Raw genomic sequence first — 11,331 nt, forward strand, 5'->3', positions numbered from 1 at the left:
CATATTACGCCCCTCAAGCAGAGTATCTATATTCTGAGCTACAAGTATTAGTAGAAGACAAGTGACAACCGTCCTCGAAAATAAGAATTAAAAATCACTTATTAAAAAAGTATTATCAGAAGGCAGCAATTCGCCCTTTGACCATTCCATATTCATTAGACTCTGTGCATTATTAAGAACTGTTTCACTGCCTGCAGTATCGAATGTAATATACCTCCAGATCGCCGAAGATAGAACTCATATCGTGTTTATCGTCAAACACTTCCTCCACCCCGTCCGTGACTATCGCCAATTATGCCTGCCGTTTCCAATAACCATCTAGCTCCCTCCATAGCGGAATCTCCCGCCCCGGCCTTTATATTCAAGCTACGTCTTCTTTCCGCTTCCCTCGCTTCGAAGTCCCACTTCGCCTTTTGAAGTTCGATGGCACTCTTCTCGGAGGAGGAAACACCAGGATCAGGGACAAACCCCCATAGCTCAAGGTTGTAGATGTCAATGTGCGTTTTGGTTGCATTGTCCGACGTTGAGCTGGTACCGGCAGGGAGGAACACACCATTGTGCCCGAATGGGGCAACATGGAATTCTGCCGTCTCAAGGCTCGTATCTATCGTTAGGCTGCCCGCGCCCAGCGGCGAGGGGACTAGGCGTTGGCTCCGAGATGCCGGCGGTATTCGACATCCAAGCGAAATACCCGAGTGATTAGAGAAATACGCTGCCGGAGTGTCGGGATTCTGTATAGAAGATGATGGGTTCCCGGGCAGAAGTAGGTGTTTCGGAGACAGTTGGAATAGGCAAGGAAGGGCAGATGTCTCGGAAAGTCGAGAACTCTGAGCTGAGGACCCGGTTTTCCAAGGTTGTGGCAGATATGCTCCTAGTGTGACCATCTGCTCACCAGACGGTTCAGCAACAGCACCTTCAAGAAGCAATAATGTGCCTGACTGCCAGGTTAGAACATTGTGAGAGAATGAAGTTAGAGATGATCCATGCGCGGCCGTAGAGAAAATGGGATGTAGACGCAAGTTATCACGGAGAAGGTTCTTGCTGCCGTTGGTGGATGGAAGGAAAAACGACAGATGTGACACAATGCTTGGGTTCAATATCGCAGATTCGAAGCTTCCTGGGAGCATAATTGATGCTGATAACGGCAAGGGAGTCTCTGACGTCTGGTCTGTAGGATCTGTTGAGTCACTTCGGTCACGCTTCTGGGACAAGTTCAAATTTCTGCTAAAAAGAAGATGCTCAAACAGTGGCGTCAAAGGATCGAATAGATATGGCAACGATGTTTCAATGGTTTTAGCAAACGCTCTATAGCTAATCCCTCCCGACTCTTCCTGGGGAAATGCGGCTAGGATATTATCGGCTTGCTGTCTCACAGTTCGCATGCGCCCTTCGTTCAAGTCAGACGTATATGCCTTTACTGGTTCTAGGGGCCTTAGAGGTGAGATGACAAGAAGTAGCATCAGAAGGCGACGAAAAGTGGCAATAGATATCCGAGCTTCATAGACTGCCTTATCGATGCGGGAGTCGTGCCTGAACACTTCAATCGCATCTAAAGACTCCAAAGCCGCAAGCGCAAGGTCGTCGTCATCGTCTTCGTAGTCATCGTTCGTAGGCTCATCCACAGAGAATCCAGGAGCATGGGATTTAGTAGCGGAAGAATCGACCTTATCTTCCTTAGAATTCCCATCGTTCGCCGGCTGATCAATGTCCTTCCTCCCTACGTCAGCAAGGCTCCCAAAGAGTAGCCTGATCCTGTCCTTCCGCGCTCGTCTTAAGACTTTCCCATATCTCTCAGTTAGCAACACAACCACTTTAACCATGGCCTCGAATGTCAGTACGCTCGGAGCCAATGTGTTCTGGAAAGGAAAGGCCCCCAGATACGACACCATACGGAAGATCACCGGACCGGCATCCAGTGGACATTCGGCGTCACTGCTATCAGGTATAGCTAGAAAGTCGGACAAGATCTTTTCATTCCAATACTTTACGTCTCCCTGTCCCGCGGCACGGGTAAAGAAGTTGTCCTTGAAGTGGGTTAATTCTAAGGGAGTAAAGCATTTGGTCGCGAAGCGTTCAGCAAGCATGTGGCTCAGCTCCTCTGTTCAATGTTAGAACTGGATAGGCGACTAGGCAAATGACAAATATCATCCTCTCTATTTGGTCGATTGGAACACGAGAAGTACATAATCGAAGGACTACTGACCTGGCGAGGAGGCCTGGCCAAGTTCGGTCGACTGGCTTAACCCCATTTTGCAAGTGAAACAAGTAGCGGTATGTTCAATGGCATCTGACAGACAGGTTTAGAGGGATTCCTAGAAGTGGTCTGCTGCTTATGTATCATTTGTCGATCGCAATACAAAACGTTTTCGGCTTATCGGGCCAGTACTTTGTACTGTACAAAGTGGCCCTTAAGTATGTCGGGAAAAAGAATGTTGCGCCAGCAGACCAAGATTGTCCCACTGAGCTGAGACCTTGGGTACGTAACAAATACCTTGGTGACCAGTAGTATCCATCTAAACCAAAGAGGTAAAAGAGGGTGCTTTGTTGATTCAAGAGAAGTTGAGAGTCTAGCCCTTCCATCGGATGACGACGTCACGGGCCTGGCCTTGGCGCCTTGGGCATTAAGCTATTTTAGGTAATTGACGTTTCTATAGTTGCTTGTCCACCCAATTGACGTCCCTTCATTACCTAAGACTTCGTCCCTCAATTGCTCGGCGACTGACGGTATCTCAAGATATTGTGATCATATGAGAAGAGTCTCGTCACAGGTAAACTGCTTTTGATTCATAACTTCTTCGTCAACCTCTCGTTACGGGTAAATACATTTTGAGGCAGAGAGCATGACCGGCGTTCAGATTTCACAACATAACAACGCCAACACCTCCCATCTTTTTCTCATCCGGCAGGTTCTTCTCGTTAACACCTCCAGGGATAGGGGCTGTCCTGTAGTTGTAAAGGTAAAAGTGAAGCTGGCCATCGCCTGCACCGAACTTCAGCTGCTCCAAGAAGAGAGGGTTGTCGTGCAGGGTAAGGGCGTTGAACACATCGAAGTGAGCCTGTAGCGGGTATTGTAAGCTATAAGGGACACACTATGCCAATGCAAGAGCTGTTGGGGATTCTTACCTTCTTGGCCTGGATCAAGGCATCGTTCATCAGGAGTAGAAGACGTTCTTTCAAGGCCTTCAGATCCTCCGTGAATGCGGTCTCGGTTGCATAGTAATAGAGGTAAGCAGCGCGCACTTCCTTATGCTTCGGGTGCTGAATGACCGTTGATGGGAGGTTGTAGAACGAGAAGAAGTCGGTAATCTTGTGCGTCTCAGGATCTTCTACCACATATGACCACACAACTTGCTCCTTTCCTGCGCCATCCTTGTGTACCAACCAATGCTCGATTTCCTCTTTTGTGAAAGCCTGGTTCATATCAAAGCGCTTCAGATACCGCTCGAGCAAGTCGTGGACGGCGTCAATATCCTTGATCTCCATGGGACGCAGTCCAGGCGTAGATGTAGTGCTGGGAAGATGATTCTTGGTGATCTGGCGGGCTTTGGTAGAGCCATGAGGAAGGGGTGAGAAGCCGACCTCATAAAGCTTCAGCCAGTCCAACGGACGGTGGTAGTAGCGGCAGGAGCTGACTGGCGTAGGCAAAACCACACCAGCAGTATAGATGGCTTGGTAGATTCCATTCAGGTAGCAGCGACGGGTGATCTCCTTGATGAGAACGGGAGTCAAACGCTTAGACCGCAGTTTCTTGTGGATACAGAGGAAGTTGATTTCCGTCACCTTGAGCTTCTGATCGCGAACACGGATCTCGGTAGGCACACCGCAAATGGATGCGACAAGCTTCTTAGACTTGGTAGCGCGAACGCCCACATGCCATTCTTTTCTCCAACCGGGAGACATCAGAGCCCTATGATGTTCGTAAATATTAGTTTACATTAATCTACCTCATGTCATGTTAAGATATTTATGCCAATGTTAATAACGACGTACCAATGCAAAAATGACTGGGAGTATCTAAAGCGGAACATGGCGTTATCGTCCTCCACGTAGTGGTATGTCAACAAATCCCACAATTCCTGCAGCTCGGTCTCGTTGGTCAAATCAAGAGTTGTCCACTCGAAACCTTCAATGAGCTGATCGGGCTCCTTCGACACCTTCTCGGGGTCGATGATCTTAATGGGACCTCCGCTGGCATTGCTGGTCTCATCGAAACGGGGTACGGGTTGTGTCTGCCAGAACCTGTACGAAGCCATGTCCTTCTGGTTCTTCCCACCGACCGATAGACCAGTCAGCAGCTCGGAGATGGTCATTTTGCGCAATGCCTCCGCAGCGTCTTTCTTGTCCATTCCGGCCAGCTCGTTCTTCAGCGCCGGGTTATTCTCCAATAGCTTCTCCGCCATCTTGGGGGTGATTGTCGCATCCTTGAGCTTTTGCTCAGAGCTACCTGCTTGTGTGTCTTCAGCCTGGGGCGCTTTGCCCTTGGTATCCTTAGGGTCCGACATCACGGCGGGCGAGATGATGATGAGGGGTTAAGATTTAAGCGGGTTGAGTGCGGAAGGTTTTCAGGTCCGGCGCCCCACGTCACGCCAATTTCGCGGGGTCAAGCTTAATAAATAGTAGTAATCATAAATTCATTGATAAGTAAACAATTCACTCACTTAAACCACAACGATGGAGCCAAAATCCACTTGGCGCATTCTCTAGCATATTTTTCTCCCGGACAATTGGTGTCCGACATACTACAGCGTAATTGAATGTACTGCACATCAAAGTATGAACTCTTGCCTTGGCAAATCGTTACAATGGATGTACACACAAATTGAGACGAAAGTTCAATTGGTTTTCTCCTATCTTCTCCAGGCTATTATATAATTATATATTCCATATATGAACTGAATTCGAGGTTTGTTGAATCCCAAGATAAACGCCTCCCCAAATCTATATCATCCCACATGCTAACATGAAAAAGGACTCCTAGCCCTTCTGGGTATCGTTGAGTATGTTGTTGAGAACACTGCGTAGACAATTATTGATGTCCAGATCTCCAATTCTACGTAGAATCAAAAAAGGTTCCACGAACGTATGCCTTCATTGCGGACCCGGCTTGGTCTCGATCACATCTAGGAAACCGCCAACAAGATGTAAGCTGCCCGTGACAAAGCTCATGATGGGTGTTTCATCGTTATCTGAACATTCTCTCTCCTTCGCTGCCAGGTCTCGGGTGAAGTCAACAGCTTCTTCGATGGTACCATACACCTTGACCTCAGCACGTGGATCAATTGAACGCCATTTCTCCGCAAGGCTGTTCTGGACCTGTAACTTTTCCACCTCAGATGCGCTCGTATTCATGCTTACGAGGTCGGGTCGATAACCTGCCGCTTTGTACGTTACATTGGTACAGAAAATCGCGTGAGTGAAAGGCTGCTCGGACCCAAGAGCTGCAGCCAAGGTATCGTAGAGGGCTTGGGCGAGGGCATTGCTATCACGAGTTTGCTGATTGAAGATCAAGACGCGCAGCTTTCTGTTTGCTACCGCACCGGATGAGGAATTCGCATGTATCTGGGAGGTGAACCATTGACCGGCCAGCTTGATACTCTCTAGAGTATGACCACCGTCAATGAACCAGGTGACATTCTTTTCATGTCGGGTTTCACAACGCCCGCCTAACCGAGCCAATTCCAACCCCTTACGGAATTTAGCAGGCAAAGGCTTCTTCATAAAATCATCTGGAATGTCTTCGAGCCCGACTTTCTTAAGAAATTCTGCAGCCGTTGCGATCGCCAGAGCTGCATTTGTGCGTTGGAAATCGCCGGCCAACCCAAGTTTCACACTGCTACCACTGGCTAGATCAGGATGACCTGCAATGATTTCCAATTGAGTTTTCTTATCCGCTGCACGGTCGTATAGAACCTTTTCGGCACTGGCAGCTTGAGGAGCACTGAAGCCTTTGACCCCAGGCTTTATAATACCACCCTTATGCCAGGCAATTTCCTCAATCGTTGTTCCCAGCATAGCAGTATGGTCAATACCTAAGCTTGTGATCGCCGTCGCGGCAGGCCGCTCGAGGACATTCGTGCAGTCATACTCTCCACCGATGCCACACTCTATCACCGCAGCATCCACACCTTCACTCAGATAAGTATGAAATGCCATAAGAGTCAGGTATCGAAAATACTGCGGCTTTGTTCGTAGTTCTTCCGGGTTCTCGCCGGCCACACGAGCCGCTTCATCAAGCCGGTCCCAGACCTCGAAGAAGTACCGAGCAAACTTTTCTTCGGAGAGCGGCGCACCATTGATCTGAATACGCTCTCGGGCAAATCGTAAGTGAGGAGATGTATAGAGGCCGACTTTTTTGAGACGTGGCGCAGAATCATTTGATTCTGAGGGCACCGGGGAAGTGTATTGAGATAGGATGGAAGAGATGAAAGCGGAGGTCGATCCCTTGCCCTTGGTACCAGCAACGTGCACAGGATTCAGACGGTTCAGATCGGAGGGCTATAGAGAAAAGAAGAAAGGTTGAACTGCAGTCAGCAATCAACTGTATAGCCCTGAATTAACCACTACTATAGTGGAAGCGCAACATTCACATTATCCGCGGGAAAGGTTGCGAACCTGGTATCCAATGCGTCGGAGCCACTCTATAGTTTCGGGGAGAGACCGTAAATTCATTTGTCGCCGGTCTCCTGACTCTCTCAGTTGTTGAACAACTGCGAAGTTGGTCTGCAGCGAATTCAATGCTGTAATTGCAGCCTATATTCATGCCGTTAGAGTGTCTGGAGATCAGTAGCTTAGAAGTCTCGGCATACCTCATAGTTGCGGGACATTCTGGCCGGATGGGATGAGAACCGACGAATGGAATTATAGGTATAGAGCGTGTGTATGCGAAAACCCCTCATGAAGATGGTGACAATGCTATCAGCTAAGTCACGAGGGGTTCCTCGTCGCATTTCCGAAGTTCAACCCGAATTACCATATATGCTTACGTGAGCGACGGAGTCATCAACTACTTAAGGAGTATAGTATCTATGAGTGCCTAAGGTGGTACTGGTAACTTCCTAACTCTTAAATATCAAAGGATTATATGTATTCGTATGGTTTCAATAATATGACAATTTCTATCATCATCACTTCCTCCGATGTAAGGTTTTAAAGGTACATGCAACGCGCAGTCTTGCAAGGTTAAACGAGCAAGAGGAAGAAGGCAAAGAAAGCAGCAGCAGAGAGAACATGTGAAACAAGATGATAAGAACAAAAATAAATCTATACAGCCAAAGAGAAACCATGCTATTAATGCCGGAAGGGTTACTTGCAAATGTGTGAATTCCATAAGAAAGAAAGCAAGGAGAGACTAGAAGATAGTGCATATAGAGGTGGTCCTTTTTACAACCCCCAACATCGAAGTAGGTAAAGGACGAAACTGTGTACCGGACACGTACTATTTAGTATGTAAAAGAACTCAGCAATGACAGTAGCCTGAGTAAGAGACTATTCAATCCTAGTCTTCCCTTCTTCCAGAAAGCCGAGTCGAGCATTGCTATAGCCCCTCTGGTGCTTTCTGGAAGGAAGAAATTGCCCCACGATAGGATCCGATCGGGCCTTGATCATCGCATCTTGATACCCTTCGGATCCAGCAGCTGGTGTATTCAATTTGGGCCAGTTCACCTGCAATCTGTTAGCGTGGTGTATATACATAACCAATTATCAATAAACTTACGTAAAGCATCCCATGCCCAAGTATGAAGCGTGCACACCAGGCAGAGACCACCAGCCAGAATATGACGAACAGACGCAACGGCCACACGGCAGCATCAGGCAAACGCCTCGTAAATATGGAAATTAGAACCATAAAGACACCAGCAGCAAGGATATAGGGGATGGACTGAATAATGAGGGGTCGGCGGTCTAGGAAAAGTTGAAGGTTGCCAAGTGTGGAATTTGGAGGAAGGTAGGTGCCCAAGAAGACATCGAAGCCATCTTGCCTGGGGCCATCCAAGAGGTTATTTTTCACGTATCGCGTGATGGAATTGTTCAAGTCTTGCAGCATGCCAGCGCGAGTACGCTGGCCAGTACGGGTGAAATCGGTTTTCAGTGCCCCGGTGCCCGAATACGATTTAGAGACAACGTCTGCATTATCGGCCCAGATGTTACGGAACAGGTCCTCAAAGTCCCGGTCATCATTTGCAGCTTCTCCTTGACGTAGGATCCCTGCGTCAGTGAGCTGGCGGGTTACAGCCCAACGCCCAAGCATACTCTGCACTACGTTCGTTCGATCCAAGCAGTCCATGCAGTTGGTACGAACAACACTGGTTTGTGAAGATCGTATATCCAGTTGTCCACTAGGCACACCAGGATCCTCTACACCACGGAAATAACCGCCTCGCGTAAGACCATCAATTAAACGGTCCATCAGCAGTTCCGCGCGGTGCCATTGCAGCCCCTTTGTTTCGTTGTGGAAATCGAAGTAGATGTAGTGGAGACGGTCCAATTCCTTCTGCCTTTGACCTGGCTCCAGGGCATGTATCTTCTCGGAGGATACCGCGTCGACCTCTGTATTCTCGGTCGATGGAGAGACCAAAATGCGTACGAGCTGTTCATATGCATCCTTGACTCGCTCCTCCCTCCCTTTCTGGTTTACAAGGTTGACCAGGTAGTTTTCTCCATACAACCGGATCTGCTCAGCAAAATGCTTTCGTGCGGCATCGACGGCTGTTTCCACCCCACGAACCTGGAGTTTGGGGGTATACTTGAGGTTGTTGACTTCGGCCCAAAATACGGGAACACTCCCGCGAGTCTGCACGTAAGCCATGACCTGAAGGTCCCGACCCGAATCTGCAGTTTTTTCTTTCATGGACTGGCCTCCAGAAAACCCCGATAGCCCACCAGTCGCATCATTCAAGATCACAATCTGCTCGGTTTCGTTGTAATTTGAAACGTGTCCTTGCTCATCTATACCACGTGAAAAGTATCTTGTCCCAGCGCGGTGTCTAGATCTCCTCGTAATGAGAGCAAACGTAAAAGAAGTCGACTTAACCTTTGCCGGAGTGATGCGTAACATTCCATACATTACGGGGAGAATATAAGGATCAACTCCGGGCTGGGGTCCATATCGTACGCTCGTTGTATCATGCCCTCCGAGGCTAAAGTCTATGAGATCGGATTGAATGAAGCGATTCCAAAAGAACCGGTCATCGGCTCGTTTCCACATCGGAAGGCTAGCATCGCTTTGCGACTGACGCTGGAAACTGTTGGTGAGGTCCAAGGCATAAGAAAAATACATTGGCCCCGTGCGGAGAAGCTCTTTTAGCAGCGCCAAATACGTGTCCTCATCGTGGTCATGTAGCGGGCGCTCACGAAGGGGTAAGAACTCAGTTCCTGCAACTTTGTAAACCATATGTCCGCGTAGTCGACCCATAGGCAGCGCTTTGGTGATTACGATGATATATTTGTCTGCAAGAGTCATCATTAGAGCCAGGCTATTAGCTGAAGTTTGCAACAGACATACCCAGCTTCAACTTTATCATGCCCAGTATACCGGCGATACTGGAAATGCGCTTAGCACCAGGAAGGGTGCCATCATGCAATCGTAAGTCGCCTGTTGGGCGGTCAACGATAAGCGTGGGAGCATTTGGTGAAGAGGGCGAGGTGAAAGCGTAATGAGAGGAGGAGGCGTGGAGGTTGATATCGCGGAACGGAAGGAGAGTAGTAGCCATTGTTGGCGACAGCTCACTATCTAGACAGGGGGTAAAGAAAGAAGATAGATAACAATACAGACGAAGTAGATAGGAAGGAATATGAAAACCAAACTAAAGAACGTGGGGTGGGTGGATATTAAGAAAAATCACCGCATGGTCGGAAAGAAAGAAGGTTCAGGCGGAGAGATTGATTGTCAGGAGCAGGAATGACGATCTCTCAGGAAGCCTAGGGTGTTGTGTATTGTAACTCTGAACGCAGCATGTGGTGATAATAATACCTGCCAATTGCCGCCGCCATAGGTCAAGCCAAGCCGCCACACCGCCCCGCAGAACGGCCACTCGGCTTGGGCCAGGTGTGGCTGAATCCCTTCGTCATCTACCCTTACCGGCAGGCCGCCATCAAACCTCCCAGCATCCGATCCCGTCTTCAGTCCAACCTCCCGTCGAAAGGAATCTTCAACGTTTAGCGCTTTTTATTCTCACGGTCCATCTGTGTGCGATTTTTATCTCCCGACGCTCTACCTATTTACAAAGTTGCTCTTCCGACTATAGAAATCATGGCCTCCAGAGCCGCAGCAGGCGCCCGTCCTGGTGCCAGATTCGCTCAGTTCAAACTTGTCTTGCTTGGTTAGCTATTTCTTTTCAAATGTCCCCAACTACGTTATCTGTTGTAGAGTAACTGACATATCGTTTCTCCCCTTCTAGGAGAATCCGCTGTTGGAAAGGTTAGCCTATCTTTACTGTTTATTTTGACGGTCGCTGACGTCTTTCATTACAGAGTTCGCTAGTATTGAGATTTGTCAAGGTAGGCTTAGAGTTTATGAATTCATTTCGATACCCAAGATATCCGGTCTTAGTTGGGGTTTTGTGATGTCGCTTACTCGCCATAGGATCAATTCGATGACTACCGGGAGTCGACGATTGGCGCTGCCTTTTTAACACAAACCATTTCTTTGGACGAAAGCACGACGGTCAAGTTCGAAATATGGGATACCGCCGGTCAGGAGAGATACAAGTCGCTAGCCCCGATGTACTACAGAAACGCCAACTGCGCAGTAGTTGTTTACGATATCACACAAGCTGTACGAACCCGGCCCATGACTCTCGGTTTTTGTTCCTTGAAACAATGAAATACTAACATTGTAATCGTCGTATAGTCGTCGCTGGATAAGGCCAAGTCGTGGGTGAAAGAGTTACAACGCCAAGCGAACGAGAACATTGTCATCGCCCTTGCGGGTAATAAGCTCGACCTTGTCACAGAAAACCCAGACAAGAGGGCAATCCCAACCGCAGATGCCGAGGCCTATGCACGTGAGGCTGGTTTGCTTTTCTTTGAGACATCGGCGAAGACCTCCTCGAACGTGCGGGAATTGTTTACCGCAATTGCGAAGAAACTTCCTCTCGACCAAGCCGGACCTCGAAACTTGCGCACAAACCCCCGTCCGGGTGTGGACTTGCGCCCAGAGGCCCCTGGCACTCAGGGCGCCAACTCCTGCCAATGCTAAATTTAAACGCAAGCTATCACCTTTGTCTCGCTGTATCTCTCATGTTCACATTCTTTCCCCCCGTCCTTTCAATTATTTTTAGATACGGAAGGTGCACGTCTTGAAGGTTAGCTATGAGTCGCTACGCCGGGTGA

The 11,331-nt window shown here is 48.6% G+C and overlaps 5 protein-coding genes across 5 annotated transcripts; 1 reads left to right on the top strand and 4 right to left on the bottom strand.

Moving 5' to 3' along the window:
- Positions 1–254: 254 nt before the first annotated feature.
- On the bottom strand, positions 255–2,249 carry F9C07_4905 (restriction of telomere capping protein 5; the record flags this gene model as incomplete). The annotated part of the gene is made up of 2 exons (XM_041290825.1): positions 255–2,098; positions 2,204–2,249. 2 exons carry the CDS (start codon positions 2,247–2,249, stop codon positions 255–257), a joined length of 1,890 nt encoding a protein of 629 aa, XP_041144517.1.
- A 609-nt stretch (positions 2,250–2,858) lies between these two features.
- Positions 2,859–4,502, bottom strand: F9C07_4906 (acyl-CoA N-acyltransferase; the record flags this gene model as incomplete). The annotated part of the gene is made up of 3 exons (XM_041290826.1): positions 2,859–3,056; positions 3,124–3,907; positions 3,991–4,502. 3 exons carry the CDS (start codon positions 4,500–4,502, stop codon positions 2,859–2,861), a joined length of 1,494 nt encoding a protein of 497 aa, XP_041144518.1.
- A 586-nt stretch (positions 4,503–5,088) lies between these two features.
- On the bottom strand, positions 5,089–6,947 carry F9C07_4907 (putative tetrahydrofolylpolyglutamate synthase; the record flags this gene model as incomplete). The annotated part of the gene is made up of 3 exons (XM_041290827.1): positions 5,089–6,495; positions 6,613–6,750; positions 6,807–6,947. 3 exons carry the CDS (start codon positions 6,945–6,947, stop codon positions 5,089–5,091), a joined length of 1,686 nt encoding a protein of 561 aa, XP_041144519.1.
- Positions 6,948–7,485: 538 nt separating this feature from the next.
- On the bottom strand, positions 7,486–9,710 carry F9C07_4908 (putative phosphoinositide phosphatase; the record flags this gene model as incomplete). Its single annotated transcript, XM_041290828.1, has 3 exons — positions 7,486–7,662; positions 7,715–9,447; positions 9,503–9,710. 3 exons carry the CDS (start codon positions 9,708–9,710, stop codon positions 7,486–7,488), a joined length of 2,118 nt encoding a protein of 705 aa, XP_041144520.1.
- A 539-nt stretch (positions 9,711–10,249) lies between these two features.
- Positions 10,250–11,197, top strand: F9C07_2201776 (ras family-domain-containing protein; the record flags this gene model as incomplete). The annotated part of the gene is made up of 4 exons (XM_071509525.1): positions 10,250–10,319; positions 10,398–10,447; positions 10,583–10,774; positions 10,850–11,197. 4 exons carry the CDS (start codon positions 10,250–10,252, stop codon positions 11,195–11,197), a joined length of 660 nt encoding a protein of 219 aa, XP_071365009.1.
- Between the last annotated feature and the right edge of the window lie 134 nt (positions 11,198–11,331).

The sequence above is a fragment of the Aspergillus flavus genome, chromosome 3, assembly GCF_009017415.1.
Source record: "Aspergillus flavus chromosome 3, complete sequence".
Lineage (NCBI taxonomy): Eukaryota > Fungi > Ascomycota > Eurotiomycetes > Eurotiales > Aspergillaceae > Aspergillus > Aspergillus flavus.